This window comes from Hemibagrus wyckioides, linkage group LG06, assembly GCF_019097595.1.
Source record: "Hemibagrus wyckioides isolate EC202008001 linkage group LG06, SWU_Hwy_1.0, whole genome shotgun sequence".
Taxonomy (NCBI): domain Eukaryota; kingdom Metazoa; phylum Chordata; class Actinopteri; order Siluriformes; family Bagridae; genus Hemibagrus; species Hemibagrus wyckioides.
The window spans coordinates 36,076,855-36,097,005 of NC_080715.1; the positions used below are offsets into that span (position 1 = coordinate 36,076,855).

General features: G+C 40.1%; 2 protein-coding genes across 5 annotated transcripts in view; one reads left to right on the forward strand and one right to left on the reverse strand.

The window, feature by feature from the left end:
• Positions 1-2,609, reverse strand: part of cdc40 (cell division cycle 40 homolog (S. cerevisiae)) — a 17,220-nt gene extending 14,611 nt beyond the window's left edge. Inside the window, exons 1-7 of the mRNA XM_058391738.1 lie at positions 2,405-2,609; positions 1,995-2,081; positions 1,692-1,821; positions 1,132-1,218; positions 908-1,047; positions 719-815; positions 1-25 (exon numbers count right to left, since the gene is read on the reverse strand). The exon at positions 1-25 is cut by the window's left edge and continues 115 nt beyond it. Coding sequence (XP_058247721.1) covers positions 1-25; positions 719-815; positions 908-1,047; positions 1,132-1,218; positions 1,692-1,821; positions 1,995-2,081; positions 2,405-2,584 — 746 coding nt within the window. The 5' untranslated portion in view covers positions 2,585-2,609. The remainder of the gene's footprint in view (positions 26-718; positions 816-907; positions 1,048-1,131; positions 1,219-1,691; positions 1,822-1,994; positions 2,082-2,404) is intronic.
• A 600-nt stretch (positions 2,610-3,209) lies between these two features.
• wasf1 (WASP family member 1) overlaps positions 3,210-20,151 on the forward strand; it is a 68,525-nt gene continuing 51,583 nt past the window's right edge. Inside the window, exon 1 of one of the 4 annotated variants that reach the window (XM_058391742.1) lies at positions 3,210-3,569. The gene's annotated coding sequence lies outside the window, so the exon portion shown is untranslated. The remainder of the gene's footprint in view (positions 3,570-20,151) is intronic. The other 3 variants (XM_058391740.1, XM_058391743.1, XM_058391741.1) reach the window with 3 other exon arrangements.

Here is a 20,151-nt window from a genome sequence, read left to right on the forward strand (position 1 = left end):
CCCTGGTAATCATACGCGTCTTTAACTGTAAAACAACATCAACAGAAATAATAAATAAATAAATGAAAATATTCCATAGTAGCACCGGGGGAGTTTATTTAATCCTGAGCCTTATATTTAGTAGAGGCTGTTTTGTTCCGTCAGCCTTGTTCTGAAACTAATGCACAATGTTCAGTCGCTTTAAAGATGGAAAGACAGAGCAGATGAGACAACGAAAGATGTAAACTAACCTATGGAAATCTGTCACAAGGTAACTGAGGCCTGGGAAAACCCATCGGATGTCAGTCAAGAAAAAAGAGATGAAAATAGACTTTAAGAGCTTTAGGAAAGGTCTAAGAACTTAGCAAAAAGACTCCAGAGAGTTATAAAGGTATAAAGTTTGCCCGTTGATCCAAATTGGGAAATTTATCCAAGTTAAAACCTACAGATGTGAAGCAAAAGTATGTGTGATGCTGTCTACCCTCCTCCACATACACAAGCTCATAAACACACGATTGGCTAGAGCTGCTGTGATTGACATGAGGGATAAGGAGTAAGCCCCTCCCACCAGATAGCACAGCCCCTTGATATTTTTCAGCATACTGCTTCAACGACTACATTAGTTCGGCACTATTGTCTGACAGAAACGAAGCAGCTTTACATTTTAATTTGGATTTCAAGGAAAAAAATTTTTATATATAAATATATTCTTTATTAAGAATATATATATTCTTCTCACCATGCAGAATGGTCTTCTCCTCAGCAGGAGCCTCATCTTCATTTTTGCCTTTCTTCTGCCTCTTGGCTGTGATTTCATCCAACTCCTTCTGCTCCTCCTGCCATGCAAAACAAAAAATTATAAGGAAAAAAAAAAAAACTCAAAACAATCAAACCAAGCACTACGAAAAGGCTCTTCATTACAGCTGACCTCTGAAGGTTTAGCGACGTCTTTTTCGTCCTGATATTTAGCCCAGGGTCCCAGGAAGCTATCGATCTCTGATGCATCTCCTCCTTTCACCTTCCTCCTCTTCTCCGTCTTCCTGGGGCCCGACTCAAACACGGTTTGCCCTGAGGAGACCCCAAACGAAGGTGTTTACTGACACTGATGGTCATCATGACACTTAAAAGACACAATGTCACGTGACACGTTACCTTTGTGTTTCTCCGCCTCGTCCACTGCTCCCACGTAACTGCTTGACGAGATCTGATTGGTGTCTATGGAGGGGTCCAAGGCGTAGCCTGTAGAAGCGGAGATCATGCATAAGGATGAATAGATTATGGAGGATGTAATGCAATTTGACATAACTTTGTCTACACTCACTGAGCACTTTATTAGGAACACCTGCGGTTATCTAATCAGCCAATCGTGTCAGCAGGTGTTGGACCAGAGCTTTCAGGTAAGTTTAACGCCAACCATCAACATGGGGAAAAATCTTTGATCGTAATATGATTGTTAGTGCTTTGAGCATTTGTGTAACTGCTGATCTCTGGGAATTTTCACACTATCTATAGCTTTCAGATAGATGGTAGAGAAAAAAACAGTGAATTAAGGTGTCTTCTGATTCGGTTGTTTTGCTATCCGACGCACACAATTATAATATCTGAGATTTCTTTTACACAAGAACCACGCAAGAGAATAACTGCGTAATGTAAGGATTTAGCTGTTTAGATGTCAGCTTTCTTTTGGTTTCAACCAGCGTCATGACCCATACCAAAGGTGGAAAACGTCCTCCGTTGTTGTTCAAACATGAAGTCGTTGACATGGGCAGGTTCGGCGTATCCTGACAGCATGTTCCTCGGTGCGGCCATTTGTTGAGTCTTAAACGGATTAATGGGTCCAAACTGTAACACAAGGTGTATAATCAAATGGTTTACTGCTGGCATTTTCTTTTACTTCTGCAGTCACTCTCATCTTATAATGAAAGCACACAAAAAGTAGAAATTCTATAAAAACACAGTTCACAGAAATATCTTTCTAAAGCTTGGGCTAAATCCGATGGACCCAGAGAGCTCACCTCTGGAGCAAACATGGTGTCGTAGGTAGGATTGTAGTTGATCTCCTTGAGAGACGGATCCAGATGTGTTCCTGTCTCAACATCTTCCTGTAATACAGTAACACTTGGATGACTTAAAGAGGTCATAGAGACCTGGTTAAGCTGTGATGCTTAGTGCATAGTGTTTGGAACATTATAAGAAGTTATAACAGCTGGTCTAATGGAGAACATAGCTAACTAGCTAAGTCATATTAATCGACTGCTCCTTTGCTAGACCTGATTTCCTAGGGTTAGACATGTCACTGGAGGCGAATAAGTATATTTGATCATCAAATAGGTGCCAGTTAGTGATGCATAGACTTTTACGCCATAGATAACTTGTTAAGAGACTTTAGGCGGCATGTGGCTAACTAGCCGGCTAGCTACCTTACCTTTACAGCCACTTCAGGCGCTGAATTTAGAACCAAATTTGTAGGTTTTCCAGATTGCAAAGGCTGCAGATGTGCGACCGCATCTGGATCGACTTTTTCTGTGTTTGTGTTGGATTCGGGCTCATTTTCGGAATCGGAATCACTGCCGTACGCAACGAGGGAACCGACCAGAGCCGCCATCTTCGATGTTGTTGTCTAAGGGTCCTGAACGAGAGATAGATAGCGCTTTCTGTGCTATAGCTTCGGAGTATGTTTTAGCTCAAAACCTCTGCAATATAAAAAATAAATTCTTAATTATTGCGTTTGATATAATATGTCTTTTAAAAAATGACTTAAAATGACTTTGAATGTGAAGTCATTTCTATGCAACTTTTAGGACCATGGAGGATTGTGCTCGTGTAGATTTTTTTTTTGCCTATCGAGCAAATATTAGGAATGAATTTTCAGACGGGAAATAATCACTTTTTTTTAGAAATAAAAAATAAGAGCAAAATGTTTTTTAGTGGTTAAATCTGTTACCATAATGGATAATTAATTATGCGCGTGGAATATCTGAAGAAACCGCACACTAGGGAAATCATATTTCCATCATATTCACTGTTGCTGTACGTCTTTGTGAATTAAAATCAAGCAGAATACCTGATAAGGGGGATGCATATAAGTTTATAAAGGATTAAAAGCATGTTTAAAGGCATTGGAAGGTATTACAGGACTCATTGAAATACTCCTGATTGTAATTCAGTTGTGCAGAGGCGGGACTCGTGGCTTGTGGACCAATCAGATCATGCGCCTTACTATTGGGCGGGGTTTCTGTCGTGAAGGAGCTCCAACAATAGAAAGCAGACAGAGGTGGATTCACATGGATTATAAACCGGATCGCTGTAACCGTATAGAGACTCGCAAAGCATTCGTTTTACATGCAGAAGGACATTTGTGTCGATTAGCGTGATTTCTGATACGCTTGAGAAATTGTCCTTGTAGGTTCATCTGTGCGGATCTGTTTTTGGATGAATTCTGGGAGCGCATCTCTGACATCCACGAGCTGCGTTTCAGCAATGAAGAGAAGTCAGTAGAGTGGAATAGGAACTGCGGGAAAAGTGACAGGAATACAGGAATACCTACACAGTCCAGGGAAGGATGGAAAAATAAACACAACACTTTATAGGTATGTTTATTGTTCTCTCTCTTTAGCTCTCTTTTCATTCTCCATAGTGCTCCATGCATTTCGGCAGGATATTTCTAAGCTGATCACAATTTTGGAAAATGCATGCAATGCACTGGAATAAATGGATGGCATTGTGTAAATAATTTCCAGCTTCACCGGCTCAGGTAAGGCTATACCGGACTGACCATGAGCGCGTGACAGACAGGTGTGGGTTAAATTATGCATGCATCCCAGACAGAATAGCTTTCTATACCTGGAGAGCTTTCTATGGAGTGTGTGTTATAAATATATGTATATTTATTTATTTAAATATGTGTGTGTGTGTGAGGAATAATGTGCAAAAATATATTTAGAGCCCATGCAGGACAGTAAACTCTGCTGTTTCTTTTTTAAATTATTATTATTATTATTATTATTATTATTATTATTATTACTATTATTTGTTTTTTTATTTTTTTATTTACTTATGTATTTAATTTTATTACAGTTTTTTTTTCTCTTCTATATATTATGCATAAAGATTTTTTTTTGTTGTAGTGCAACCTTGGGTGAGAGTAAGGCACTACATATTATTAATACATATTATTATTATTATTATTATTATTATTATTATTATTATTTTTATTATCTCCCAGAGTTTGAATAAAGGAGTGTGTCTTGCAATGCAGAGGGAGGAATGATTTCCCCACATCTGCTGAGCTCTCTTTCTCTCTCTCTCTCTCTCTCTCTCTCTCTCTTTCTCTCTCTTTCTCTCTCGTGTGTTTGCTGTGGAATGCCAGGATCGGCTTTTCTTACGCTTGGTCCATGTTTTCCATCCAAACACTGAGTTAACTCACACCGTAATGTCAGTTTGCAGATTAATATAAGCATCTCGTTAGAGCAAGCATCTCAAATATTTTGCTTTTGAGGTGTTGGAGCAGAGCTGTAAAATATACAATAAGCCTGACTGATTTATCTGCAAATATGTACATATTGGAACCTCAAAGTAGGACGGGGTTATTTATATAGTTCGGTTTCTGAAGCAAAAGTAGAAGAGTCTCCATGATGTTTTCCGTTTTAAGGGGGAAGGGAAGCAAATCGTCGGGAATCTCTGGCTGTGAAACCTGAGACTGAGAAAAGTATGGAGGAAAAACGCAGCAACTCTTGGTGACCGTTCGTGTTTCTGACCCAAATCTGAAGGAAAATTTCTTTGTAGCTCTGAATCTATTCTGTTATCTAATAGATTCAAACACAGGCTGTATACATGGCATCACATAGTTGTAAAACTCTCAGAAATTAACGTACAGAAGTACTAAACCTTTCCTCTGAGGTGGCACTGTGACATGTTTTGTACATTTGTAAACATTTATTTGTCATTTTTGTGACAAAAATTCACGTCGTGAACCTGAATTAGCTTTTCTTGTAGCGACTGTTTAATATTTCGAAAGGTTTCCATGTAAAATGGGATAAAGTTAAAAATGGTAAATGGTACGACAAGGAGTGGGAAAAAATGTACCTTTTTGTCCGAGAGAAATGTGTCAGGAATTCGATCAACCTACAGACGAAAAATATACATCGAAACGTATAATCAATCTGAACACATAGATAGTGACAGAACTTTACATTGAGAGCCTATATATTAGGAAAGTATCTAGACATCTAGACGTGATCTTTAACACGTTTGTTTACACGTGTGATCTGTGTGAAGTCCATCACCATCACTTTTAAGGAAGCGCTTTATCTTGGTTCACGTTTATTAACGATTAAAGAGCAATCGATCTTTGTCTGGCCTCCTTTTACACGGTTTTTACAATCTGACGCAAATCGGTGCAAAACGTGACACGATATATCTGATTTTGAGTGGAAATCTGTCAAAATCCACCAATATGACACTCCAAAATCCGCCAATAGGACGACAGGGTAGGATTCCACGGATCTCACAGGAGACGGCTATGAAATAAACCTACAGCAAAGTCTCTTCCATGACATCCAGCACATAAAGGGATGAAGAAATGGATTGCATATATAATAGAACATCATCCAGGCGTATTGCTATTAAATGCTTTTCATTAACTGTGCCACATTATCTTATAGTTTATTAAGGAATTCATACTGGATTGTTACTGGAAGGAAAATGGAGGAAACCTAGAACAAGAAGATCAGGATGGAATTGTGGATCCTAAAGCTCTCAAGGTGTCCAACCACTGTGCCTGTGTAAAATGTACTGTATGTGCTGATAGGATCTAACATATCCTCTACATGGTAAGAAATGTATCTTTTGTAATGTAATATGAAATTAGGTTTCCTCATGATGTGAATCTCTCAATCCTCCGAAAGTAAAAAAAAAAGCGAGAAAACTGCATGGAAAGATTTCCTTGGCGTCGTTGTGACAGCTGGTATCTGCTGGTATCTGTTTACAAACCAAATCGATTAGGGCTTATGTCTGTTTAACTACAGCACATGCTTTTTTAGCTATGCAGCGAATTGATCTGAGCATGACGTTCTGAGGAACACGGCACGCGACTGTTAAATCACCTCCTTAAGCAACGTGATTTTTATCCACCATGCATATGTACATATTTGATTTGAGTATAAAAAAATCTACAGTAAATGCTTTGGGTTTATGTGCTGCATATAAATTGAAGTGAACATGGAGATACATGGCTGGAGATACCGTGGATGGTGTGACATAGAAGCCATGATGATGGCTTTGGACTGCAGTTGATATGATCAAGCACTTAAGCCTCCATCAGTGAACAAATCAGACTTCAGGTTAAAGCTGGAATGAATTTCCTGTGAGTATATACTACACAGTTATGAAGGGAAATGATTTAGAACCACACTCTCCGATGTCACCCAGATGTCGATGAGTCACGAGGTTTCTTCCCTCCCCACCGAAGCCTCTGACTCGCTCATTAGGGATAAATTTCAAGTTAAAATGTATATCACTAATGTATATATTTCTGTAAAGCTTGTCTGTCGTTAACAGCGCTTGATATTTCTAGGCATTATCTGCCCCGTGTATCCCCACAGAGATCCGAGGTGGTGGTGGAGGAGATTTGCACAAGAAACAAGAACTTTAAAAATATTTTTCATCCCACGAGTGGATTTGATAGAGAGAAAGCCAGCTGTGGGAGTTGGTTAGTAACAATGCCCTCGGCCCTGCTGCAGCTGTTGAGTTTCTCGGTTATTAGAGGTGGCATCCAGAATATCACATGACACACAAGACAGCTTGGAGTAATGCAGAGAGAGAGAGAGCATGAGGGAAAACCAGTGAGAGAGAGAGAGCGAGAGAAAGAAAGAAAGAAAAAGGAGTGAGAACAAGAGAGAGCATGTGAGAGAACAGGAGTTCGTGAGTGAAAGAGTGCAAATGAGAAAGTGTGTGAGGGAGAGAGTGAGAGAACGAGAGAGAGTGTGAGAGAACGAGATCGTATGAATGAGAGAGAGAGAATGAGAGTGAGTGTGAGAGCGAGGGATTGTAAGTGAGAGAGTGAGAAGAAGAAAGTGTGTGTGTGAGAGAGCGAGAGAGAGAGAATGTGAAAGAAAGAGTAAGTGACAGCGAGAATGAGAATGTGAGAGATAGAACATGAGAGAGAGCGTGTGTGTGTGTGTGTGAGAGAGAGAGAGAGAACATATATATATATATATATATATATATATATATATATATATATATATATATATATATATATATATATATATATATATATATATATATATATATATATATATATATTTTAGACATAGTTATATTAGGCAGCAAGTGAACATTTTGTCCTCAAAGTTGATGTTAGAAGCAGGAAAAATGGACAAGTGTAAGGATTTGAGTGAGTTTGATGAAGGGCCAAATTGTGATGGCTAGACGACTGGATCAGAGCATCTCCAAATCTGCAGCTCTTGTGAGGTGTTCCCGGTCAGTATCTATCAAAAGTGGTCCAAGGAAGGAACAGTGGTGAACCGGCGAGAGGGTCATAGGCAGCCAAGGCTCATTGATGCACGTGGGGAGCGAAGGCTGGCCCGTGTGATCTGATCCAACAGATGAGCTACTGTTGCTCAAATTGCTGAAGAAGTTAATGCTGGTTCTGGTAGAAAGGTGTCAGAATACACAGTGCATCACAGTTTGTTGCGTATGGGGCTACATAGCCACAGACCAGTTAGGATGTCCATGCTGACCCCTGTGCACCATCGAAAGCAGCAACAATGGGCATGTGAGCATCAGAACTGCACGACGGAGGTGGCCTGGGCTGATGGATCATGTTTTCTTTTTCATCACATGGATGGCCGGGTGTGTGTGTGTCTCTTACCTGGGGAACACATGGCACCAGGATGCACTATGGGAAGAAGGCAAGCCGGTGGAGGCAGTGTCGTGCTTTGGGCAATGTTCTGCTGGGAAACCTTGGGTCCTGTCATCCATGTGGATATTACTTTAACATGTACCACCTACCTAAGCATTGCTGCAGACCATGTTCATGGAAACAGTATTCCCTGATGTCTGTGGCTTCTTTCAGCAGGATAATGCACCATACCACAAAGCAAAAATGGTTCAGGAATGGTTTGATGAACACAGCAACGAGTTTGAGGTGTTGACTTGGCCTCCAAATTCCCCAGATCTCAATCCAATCGAACATCTGTGGGATGTCCTGGACAAACAAGTCAGATCCATGGAGGCCCCACCTCTCAACTTAGAGGACTTAAAGGATCTGTTGCTAACATCTTGGTGCCAGATACCACAGCACACCTTCAGGGATCTAGTGGAGTCCATGCCTCATCGGGTCAGGGGTGTTTTGGCAGCAAAAGGGGGACCAACACAATATTAGGCAGGTGGTCATTATGTTATGGCTGATTAGTGTATGGTGTGTATGTCTAGAAGTGAGTCAGATTTCCCTTCAGCACTTTTTGCTGGCGAAGCACAAACTTTGCATTCCTCTTCTCTCTGTTGATCTAAACCTAGAAAATCACACTTGCTCAGGCTGTTTGATGGCTTATCGGCTTTTCCCTTGTTTTTCTGATTAATTCTGATTCCCACCACTGAAACCGCTGTGACAGAGGACGGGCTGATGAAAGGAAATGCAGCTACAGAAGAAAAGAAAGAAAGAAACGGTGATGCAGAGACAATGCGAATGTCCCGTGGTGGTTAAGCGTGTCTGAAGTTTTCTGTGTGTCCCAGCTGTTGGGACGCTTCACACACAGGCTGCTTTGTTCAGTCCTGGTGCACTAGAGGCTCCACAAAGCTGCTTCTGTGCTGCAGGAACTCGCTGGTCACTCCGTGTGTGTTGCTGTTGCTGTTAGTGTGCATGAGAGATAACTTCACTGGCAAAAAGCTTTGCTGGCTGAAACACTGAAATCCCTCAAACTTGATGAAGTCTCTAAGCGAATCGGCTCTTAAACAGCGTTCTGCTACTAAAATACTGTACATCTTTATTGTACATGCTGAAATATTACACACACAGGCTCTGAGAAGCTCTAAAGGCAAGGAGAAGCGTCGAAAAACTCTTTATTCTGTACATGACATGAGTGAACATTTTTTAATAAGGTGCTTGTGAACGCACTCTTTCGCTCCCAGGCATTATTTAGATAAACGCTCTCATTATTATATTATCTTTTTTTTTCTAGACAAAACAAGCTTCTGCAAATTTAATACATGCTACAGAATAATAAGACGCAGGTTTAGTAAATGCTTTTACACAGAAAGTCTGTGAATATTTAGTGTATTAATGAATTAATAAAGTGGATTTATTCATAATTTTCAAAAAGTATGCACTGTTTTTGCAGTTCGGACTGGACAGGTTTGTTTGTTTGTTTGTTTGTTTGTTTGTTTGTTTGTTTGTTTGTTTATTTATTTATTTATTTATTTATTTATTTATTTATTTCCAAAAGCTCAGGAAATTCTACTAAAGAAGCCAAGCTTGATTTAATCTTCTTGATTAAACACAAAAATTTGCATTCCAACATTCTAATTTTCTAGATTATAAATTTCTAGATGTATAAGTAACCTTTTCAAAAAGGGAAACTTCCTCTTGTGTGATATATTTTAAAAAGTCTCTGGTCTCTGGTCTCCAGTCTCCGACTGCAAATCAAGGGGACTCAACTAGCTGACTGAAAAATAAGGGGACTTTAGTAGCTGACTGCAAAACAAGGGAACTTAACTAGCTCACTGCAAAACAAGGAGACTTTACTAGCTGACTTCAAAATAAGTGGACTGAACTAGCTGACGGAACACCTCAGATTCCTGTTAAAAAACCCCCGATAATTTCATGCTTTTGACCAAATCCAACACAAGACTGAAGGATACATGACCTAGAGTATTGACTAGTGTTTACACTCTGACCATGGCGAGTTACTGGAGAGTGCTATAAGTGCCCCAGGGTAATGTATGTGTGTTAGGAGCTCTCAAATTTCGGGGTATTCTGCCTAACTAGAAGATATAAATAGTCCTAAAATGCTGGGACGTATAGGGTTCCTCGGCTGCATTTTAAATCTGCACAGTTGAGGAAAATATCACCTGAGCTGTGTCGCAGATTACATCCTACACACTTCCACTGCGCACTGTATACTAGGTATCGTCTCAAATGGAGCAATAATAAAAGTATAAGCCATTTTATGAAAATGTTCTAATATAAAATTGTCTTGTCCACCGGAGTGTTGTCGGCAATCTTGATTTTTTTCTCGTTAGCGCCTCATAGCCCCGCCCCTTTTCTTCTACCTAAAGCAAAGCTGCGAGCGCATTAAAAATGTTTAGCGTATTAAAGTGGATTTATTAATAATTTTCAAAAAGTATGCACTGTTTTTGCAGTTCGGATTGGACAGGGTTTTATTTATTTATTTATTTATTTTTTTTGGTGGTTGTTTTGTCCTTTTTGTCATTTTGTCTCTCATCATTTTTTATTTATTTATTTTTTATTTACCCCCCCCCCACACACACACACAAAAAAGCTCAGGAACTTCTACTAAAGAAGTCAAGCTTGATTTAATCTTCTTGATTAAACACAAACATTTGCATTCCTACATTCTAATTTTCTAGATTATAGATGTTTCTAGTTTTTTGGATTTTTTTTCTTATCCAGAGTCAGCCCTGCCCCTTTTCTTCTACATAGCAAAGGCTGCTTTTTCTAGCAAAGTTGTGAGCACTTTAAATGTCCAACTTTCCACAATGTGATTTTTTGAGTTGTACACCTAAGTGCACCATCCTGGTGTTTGAAGTGCCCTTCTTTTGTCATTTAAGACTTTTCCCAGTCTTTAGTCAGCGTGTGAATGTCTGCTATCGTAGTTCGTCCGCCTCAAAGTGTGGCATGGTGTGTGATTTGAGATGCTTTTGCACAAACGTGGTTGCACAGAGTAATTAAAAACAAAAATCCTGGTTATAGCCTTCATATCAACTTAAAACTGTCTGATCTAGCACCAAGAACCACAAGTCACTAAAATCAGATTGTTCAGATTTTTTGATTTTATGAATCGTGCTGCTGCCTCATGATTGGCTAATTGGCTAATCGAATGAGCGTTTACTCTTAAATGCATTTCCTATTAGAGATCACTGTATATATTTACTGATATTCTTAAAGATTTATATGTCTTATTGTAGTGCTTATGTCATATATGTTCTTATATTATTATTATTATTGATATTTTCATGCCTCTCTTCTTTTCCTCCATCTTTCTTCCTGCTCTCATTCACTCGCTCAAGATGGTAACGTTCAACACTTGTTGGTTCTCAGTCCTGCTGGATTGTGTTTTCTTCTTTTTCTCTTTTTTCAGACATGAGTAGAAGTTAATTGAGTGTTCTAAAACCCTGCACCTCGATGTGACTTATTAAAAGCCGAAATGCCTGAAGGTTCTTTCTGCAGTCACGCAGAAAGCTAGTCAACTCGTTTACTCTGTGTGTCTCTCTCTCTCTCTCTCTCTCTCTCCCCCACACCGAGCCTGCTAAATTGACTGCCTTTTGAAACACAACTGATATTTATATACTGAGGCCCACTTCCATATACTCCATATACTCTTCCTGCCGAAATCCTGTAGTACGTCTCAGGAGGTTGTGTGGAAGAAAGGAAGAAGCCCACAGAGGGAAGCTCACAGCCTTTATCAGCTGCCTGCCACCAGAAATTGTTTAGCAATGCAAATGGAGCTCTGGTGGTAATAAGGCACGGCTCAGCCCAAGGCTGAGCAGGGAAACGTGTTCTCTTTACAAGTTTCATCAGGAGAACAAACCCATGTGGCCTTTTGGACACCGTCGAGTTGTTTCGCATTACAAACGTAGCTCAAAATCGCAGCGTTTTCCGAAGGTCCGTGAATTCTGCAGCTAAACTGCCGCAATTTAGCATGGGAGGCATTTACAGAGAACAAAATCGGCTGTAAAAATAAAAAAAAAAAACCACCTAGTTGCTAGTTGAGTCAGCTAGTTGAGTAGTTTAGTGAGTCCCCTTGTTTTGCAGTCAGCTAGTTGAGTAGTTTAGTGAGTCCCCTTGTTTTGCAGTCAGCTAGTTTAGTGAGTCCCCTTGTTTTGCAGTCAGCTAGTTGAGTAGTTTAGTGAGTCCCCTTGTTTTGCAGTCAGCTAGTTGAGTAGTTTAGTGAGTCCCCTTGTTTTGCAGTCAGCTAGTTGAGTAGTTTAGTGAGTCCCCTTGTTTTGCAGTCAGCTAGTTGAGTAGTTTAGTGAGTCCCCTTGTTTTGCAGTCAGCTAGTTGAGTAGTTTAGTGAGTCCCCTTGTTTTGCAGTCAGCTAGTTTAGTGAGTCCCCTTGTTTTGCAGTCAGCTAGTTTAGTGAGTCCCCTTGTTTTGCAGTCAGCTAGTTGAGTAGTTTAGTGAGTCCCCTTGTTTTGCAGTCAGCTAGTTTAGTGAGTCCCCTTGTTTTGCAGTCAGCTAGTTTAGTGAGTCCCCTTGTTTTGCAGTCAGCTAGTTTAGTGAGTCCCCTTGTTTTGCAGTCAGCTAGTTTAGTGAGTCCCCTTGTTTTGCAGTCAGCTAGTTTAGTGAGTCCCCTTGTTTTGCAGTCAGCTAGTTTAGTGAGTCCCCTTGTTTTGCAGTCAGCTAGTTTAGTGAGTCCCCTTGTTTTGCAGTCAGCTAGTTTAGTGAGTCCCCTTGTTTTGCAGTCAGCTAGTGAAGTCCCCTGCAGTGAGCTGATTGAGTTCCATTGTCAACTGGTTAAGTTCCCTTTTTTTTCCAATCAGCTAGTTGAGTCCATGTTTTGCAGATAGGTCGTTAAGTCCCCTTGTTGTTAATACAGCCAGTTGATTCCCCCTTTTTCAGTCAGTTAATTAAGTCCCTGTAGTCTGAGGTCAACTAGTTAAGTACATGTGATTTTTATTCAGCTAGTTAAGTCACCTTGTTGTTAATACAGCTAGTTGAGTCCCCTTGTTTTTTAGTCAGCTAGTTAAGTTCCCTTGTTGTTAATATAGCCAGTTGATACCCCCTCTTTTTTCACTCAGTTAGTTAAGACCCTGTAGTTTGCAGTCAACTAGTTCAGTCCTCTTGTTTTTTAGTCAGCTAGTTAAGTTCCCTTGATGTTGGTACAGATAGTTGAGTCCCCTTGTTGTTAGTTGAGTTCCATTGATTTGCAGTCAGCTAGTTAAGTCCTGGTGTTTAGTATTTAGCTAGTTTCCTTGTTGTTAATACCTCTAGTTAAGTCCTCTTGTTTTATACTTGGATCGTTGAGTTCTATTGTTTTTCAAATCCCCCTTTTTTTGGAGGCCCTGTTCAAATCCTTTGCAGCCAGCTAGTCAAGTCCCCTTTGTTTTGCGGTCAGGACTTTGTGGATATTTTGACTCTGTGTGGAATTTTTCCCCAGAGGTGAACATGGTGTCCCCTTACACTTCCAGTGTTTGTGTGTGTGTGTGTGTGTTAGGGGGGCAGCAGCAGTGGAGATTCTTTTATATACAAAGCTAAACAGGTGGCGACTAGACAGACACGGTTTCTTGCGATTGATAGCCGTAAACCGCAGACGTGTTCCAGCTTCTGATTGTAACGTCGGTTTCTGAACATCAGCAAAACGTACAGTACATATGGTAGTGACAGCTCAAAGTGTTTTTGAATATTCAAATCATCCTGCATGCCTGTGTAACAACATATAGGTGGAAGCTTTGAGATCTTTCTCATGTTTTTTTTTTTTTCTTTTTTGAGGAAAGGAGGCTTGTTTACATATGAGCATAAAGTGGCTGCTAGTCGTTTTTTCCCATGGCATGCAAAGTGTCATAGCTGGGGGCACAAAAGTAGGCTGTTTTTCTTTTGCGCTTGTAAAATCCGTGAGAGTGAACGGCTAAAGATTGAAGTGGGCCAGATGACGAAGAGTTTAGGTGCTTTAGCATCTTCTGTTCGATTACAAAAGCAGATGAATCTGTAAATTTGCATTTTATACTCAAGTATTCACCCCTACATATGTTCATGCACCATTTTAGAGCTTGCTACCTGCTATCAGGAGTCTTTTATTACACTGTGCAGCATAAAGCCGGTTTGGATTTGCATGGAGCTGCTTTGCATCCGAAAGAGAAAGTTTTAAACACAAACTGGCCCGGTGAGAATTTCTACAGAGCTATAACCGGACCCATAAACAAGCTGTCGGTGTCTTCTGGAGTGTGTAATTGATTAAACAGCTTTAAAAACTTTGCCGTAGCTTAATTATAAATGATTATTGATCACCGTGGGGCTTAATGTATAGTGCAACAAGCGAAGGAAGAGCCGTTTTAATGAAGGAACGGAGAAATCGATAAGGGATCCAGGCGCAATGAAACGAAACACGGCATTCGTGAAGGCACACGGATCGCTTGCTGTCGGTATTGATTCAGAGTTTTACAGCAGAAACTGTGTATTTAGGTTGTTGCAGTAGGTGTGTGTGTGTGTGTGTGAAGGGGGGAGGAGTGAACACGACGAGGGTTTATAGACGAACGGATAAATTACTGGAGTGGAGGAGGTCGTTTCCTCTCTTCCTTCTCCACTGGTGTTGGCAGGATTTTAAAGGATTTTATTTTTATGGTTCATTTTCGAACTGCGAGGAATAGAGAGGGAGGAAAGGAGGTGTGAGAGAGAGCGAGAGAGAGAGAGAGAGAGGGAAGCTGGAGGAGGCATCTCTTTTTATTTAGAGAGAAATAGCTTGGGGATGAAAGGCTCAGGAGAGTCAATAACAGATGCGTTTTTGTGTTGTGGCAGTTACGGCAGTCAGCTATTCGGAGAAATTGTAGGTGTTGATGATCTAATCTGAGGTGCCTGTATACACTCAAAGAAGAAAAGATACTAAACTGCACTGGGGCTATTTCGTCTGTAATGGGGTAATCCTCAGGGGTGTAGTTTAAGACCATTTTTCATTCAGAAGTGGATGCATTTTTTAAGAGTCTATCTGGTTTTATCCCTCTAAATCAATTTAAACTCTACATGACATGTAGAAATGTACAAATAGCATTTTGTTTAGACTCTTCTTAAGGTCAAACCACATCACCTCCATTTATAGCAACCAAACGTCACAAACCTTGTCGATCTTTTCACAATGATGACATTTTTTGTCACTGAACTGTTACCTAGTCTCCTGGTTACACAGTTGGACTTTTTGGTCCATAAAGTACACAATGATTTACAATCACACACTCCGGTGTCACCCAGATGATGATGGAAGTCTCAAGGTTTCTTCCTCATGTCGTCTCAGGGAGTTTTTCCTCACCACACCGTCACCTCTGGCTTGCTGATTAGGGATAAATTTAAATGAAAAAATAATATTCTGAATTTAGATATTTTCTCAAACCTGCTTTGCAAACATGTTTATTGTTAAAAGCGCTATACAAAGGAGATGGATGGTTTCTTGAAGGTTGCACTAAATGATTTTTTTTAAATGATTATTAATTATGAAAGAAGTATAAATGACATTTTTGATGATGTAAAACGATTCAGAGCAATTTCAAACAAGGTTTTATTTAATTAATTTATTTATTTATTTATTTTGAACGGTTGCACCACATGATCATAAGAAGTTCATAAGAAAAGTGGAATGTGATTATAATACAATTTATTTTTAAAAAATTCCAGAAATGTGTTGGACAGAAAGAGTCTGCATCATGTGATCAACACCTAAATTATTGTTTCCACCTTTAATCAGTATTACACATGATGTGTAGTTATACAAACACACACCCAGCTTCGTTTGCTTTTCCCGGAAGTCTTTTTGAGATCGAATCTTGGCATTATAGCGCGCACACACACACACACACACACACACACACACAAAACCCCTCATTTAAATCTTGCGTCCCTCCCTTTATTTTGCATGTGACATAATTTACATCACTGTACACAGACAAGGTTAAACTGTCACCTCTCTCACACTCGAGCACCAAAGATGGCCGTCCAGATCCTCCAGCTGAGCTGAACTGTTACATAAACATTTTTCACAGCTGACCCCTGGGCTACTTGTGTGGCTCATCACACGACTAGATTCATCTGGGCATGACAGCTGCTGCGGAGAAGCTCTCAAGGTTGGACTGTCCACCGAATACATCATGATGAGTCTTCTTGCTGGACACAAGTGTTCTTTGAAGGGCAAAATTGTGCCACATCTTAGTGATTACAGAAATAATACACGGACCTGAAAGTCCACCGGAGGGAGGAAAGGCTTTCTAGCTGAAATACGCCAATAGAAGAATAATTGGGGTGAAGCCAGCTGCAAGCTGTCAGATCAATAGAAATGTAATGGTAGTAGAAGGATAATAGGGCTGCCAACTTGACCAAGTATTTGTGAAGGAATAACGAACAGGAACAGGCCTGTGGCGTATGTGAGTCCAATCGATACGAGGTAATGGCACAAGAGTAGCTACAGGTATTAAAACCATCACATAGCACAGCACAGGAACCTCTTGGGCAGTCAGAAATAAATAAAAAGAACAGCCAAGAAAAGAGCATTAACCATCTCCTGCAGCAGACGGACATTAAAAAGATGCACCAAGCTCTATTAGACTATTAATGGAGCATCCAGATGCTTGGATGAGCGCAATGTGTGATTTCTTTTCAGTTTTTTGGAACCCAGATCGTTTGGTAAAACTAGAGAACAGTTGGAAGGAAGCAGGGCAGAAAGACTACCAGGATGAAGTGATGAGTTAGCAAGAAGCAGATTCATGTCTTATGTCTTGCATGATGCCTCTGTCTTAGATATCCAACACTGGTTGGATTTTAGCTCAAGAACAGTGTGCAGAGAGCTTCATGGAATGGGTTTCCATGGCCGAGCAGCTGCATCCAAGCCATACATCACCAAGTGCAATGCAAAGTGTCGGATCCAGTGGTGTAAAGCACGCCGCCACTGGACTCTAGAGCAGTGGAGACGCGTTCTCTGGAGTGACAAATCGCGCTTCTCCATCTGGCAATCTGATGGACGAGTCTGGGTTTGGCGGTTGCCAGGAGAACGGTACTTGTCTGACTGCATTGTGCCAAGTGTAAAGTTTGGTGGAGGGGGGATTATGGTGTGGGGTTGTTTTTCAGGAGCTGGGCTTGGCCACTTAGTTCCAGTGAAAGGACCTCTGAATGCTTCAGCATACCAAGACATTTTGGACAATTCCATGCTCCCAACTTTGTGGGAACAGTTTGGAGCTGGCCCCTTCCTCTTCCAACATGACTGTGCACCAGTGCACAAAGCAAGGTCCATAAAGACATGGATGACAGAGTCTGGTGTGGATGAACTTGACTGGCCTGCACAGAGTCCTGACCTCAACCTGATAGAACACCTTTGGGATGAATTAGAGCGGAGACTGAGAGCCAGGCCTTCTCGTCCAACATCAGTGTGTGACCTCACAAATGCGCTTCTGGAAGAATGGTCAAAAATTCCCATAAACACACTCCTAAACCTTGTGGACAGCCTTCCCAGAAGAGTTGAAGCTGTTATAGCTGCAAAGGGTGGACCGACGTCATACTGAACCCTATGGATTAGGAATGGGATGTCACTTAAGTTCATATGGGAGTCAAGGCAGGTGAGCGAATACTTTTGGCAATATAGTGTATATATATTCCCTCAAAGTCTCAAAAGTTTCTTCCTCATTTCGTCTCAGGGAATTTTTCCTCACCACACCGTCACCTCTGGCTTGCTGATTAGGCATAAATTTAAATGTTAAAATAATATTCTAAATGTATATATTTTCATAAACCTGCTTTGCGATCATGTCTGTTGTTAAAAGCGCTATACAATTTCAAACAGTTTTTATTTTTTTAAAGAACGGTTGGACCACATGATCATAATGTGTGTATATATAAATCACAGCATCTATTTTTAACCACTGTCTCAGTCAAATTGTATTTTAGAAACAGTCTGCAAAGAGAATAACATGAACGTCGTAGCAATCCAGCTGTTTTCCAGCTAAAGACAAGAGACGTATTGGAAACACCAGATATGGTAAACACTGCTTTAGTGTTAAACTAGATGTATTTCTCTATATGGAATCTAACTGTATCTAATGATGAATCTAATCTATTACTGTATTATGCAATTAAGGCCAGTCGTTTAAATAGCAAGTTTAAGTATCTCTGGATTGACAAACCTGTGATTAATCGTGATTAGTGTTAATTCAAGTATGGAACAGGGCTGAGATGCTCCAGGGGTAAAAGGGCATAAAAGCTTTACTTAGATGTTAATAATATAGTGTGTTCATAAAATAGAATAATGAAATTTTGCCTTATATTTATGTTTTCATCGTGATTTAATAATAATTTAATATAATACGCACATTTACACACACACACACACACACAGCAAGCTTTTGGGCAATAGTTAAGCCAACAGCGAAATATTGGAAAAGCAAGAAAATGGCACAGATAAATAAGAAATAAGTTTAGACAATATTCATGTGTCTTTGTATTTTTTTTTTTTTACGTCTGCTTTATGACAGGAGCATGTTTGTGTAAAGATGAGACAAAATTTCTTATTTTTTAATTTCTAATAGTAGATGCACCATGTTGTGGGATCTATTTTTTTTGTTATATATTAATAAGAAATAACTGCTTTTATACAATAACTGATCAGACTTCTCCCAATAGACCTGGTACTAATCCCGGATGATCTAAGATCTAAGGAAATGAAAAAAAAAAACCTCATTGTCTTGTTATTAATTAGTGGCAAGTTTGCTCAGTGTAGCACCCCACCTCCTCGTTCTGCCCCTAAGTCTCCTTTGGCTGAAGCCAGAAAATAAATATCGTTATAAATTTTTGAGTGTAATTGGAGAATAAGTGGCAATCCATGCTCATTACAGAGTCAATCTTGTGTGGGCTGGCCAAGTCCTGTAGCACTGGATATGTCCTTCTCTTGGGGGAAGATGTGTTTTCTCTGTTAGATGTGTGCTCATTAATCAGAATAATAACTCCCTAAGCGCGTGATAGTGACCAAACCATCAAGCGTGGGATGGTGAGAACAGGTGAATAGCTGAATGTTGGATCAGTAGCTAGACACTTGTGAGTGTGAGTGTGTTATATAAGGTCTTGCATTGCATTGCATTGCATTGCATTACATCCATGTCACTGCAAAAAAAAAACAAGCCAACAAAACGAAATGTCACCTGGACTTTTCCCTGATCTTCAGTTGTCCAGTTTCGGTAACTCTGTGCCCACTATAGCTTCAAATTCTAATTAATGAAAGCTAATGTAGTTTTCTGCTATTGAAGCCTACAGGTTTGATGTGTTGTGAGTTTGGAGTTCCTTTTCTGCTCATTGCTGTTGTAAAGAGTGGTTATGTATTCATCAAGGCTTTAAGCACCATTGCTAGATGTTTTTTGTTTTGCGCACCATTCTGTGTCCCAGGAGATCTGCTGTTTCTGAAAGACTCACCATAACATGTTGGATGTCTCTGAGGAATATTCTGGGATGTTTCTGGGATGAAAAAAAAGGAGTTGTTTTACTCGATAGTAAAAAATGTTCAAGTTTTTCTAGATGACCAAATTATATATCCACTGGTCACCTAAGTTCAAACCTATATTGGAGTGCACACTTGAAAATCTAACTAAAATATAGGGGTGCCACTAAAAATCCTCAAAATATTCACGTCTCTTTATTAGCATGTTTGTCATGGCACAGTTATTTATGAACCCATCCACAGCATGCGTCATGGCCTACAAACATGGCTGCCTTGGATTACATTACCCAGAACACTCACTGTTCACAGCAATCCAAATACTTATTGAACACACCTGTGTTCAAACACACACACACACAAACGCACACATGCACACACCCAATCTCAACTAGATACACTCGCTCGCTCACTCACTCACTCACTCACATACAGACACATATACTCACCCACTCTCAACTAGATTCACTCACTCACTAACTCACTCACTCACACACATACACACACACATACACACACATATACTGACCCACTCTCAACTAGATACACTCACTCACTAACTCACTCACACACACACATACACACATACACACACATATACTGACCCACTCTCAACTAGATACACTCACTCACTCTCACAAATGCACACACTCTCTCACACTTGCATATACTCACTCACTTTCAACTAGATACACTTAGTCACTCTCTTTCTCTCTCTCTCTCTCTCTCTCTCTCTCTCTCTCTCTCTCTCTCTCTTTCTCTCTCATACATACACACACACACACACACACTTATACTCTCACACACACTCCTTCAC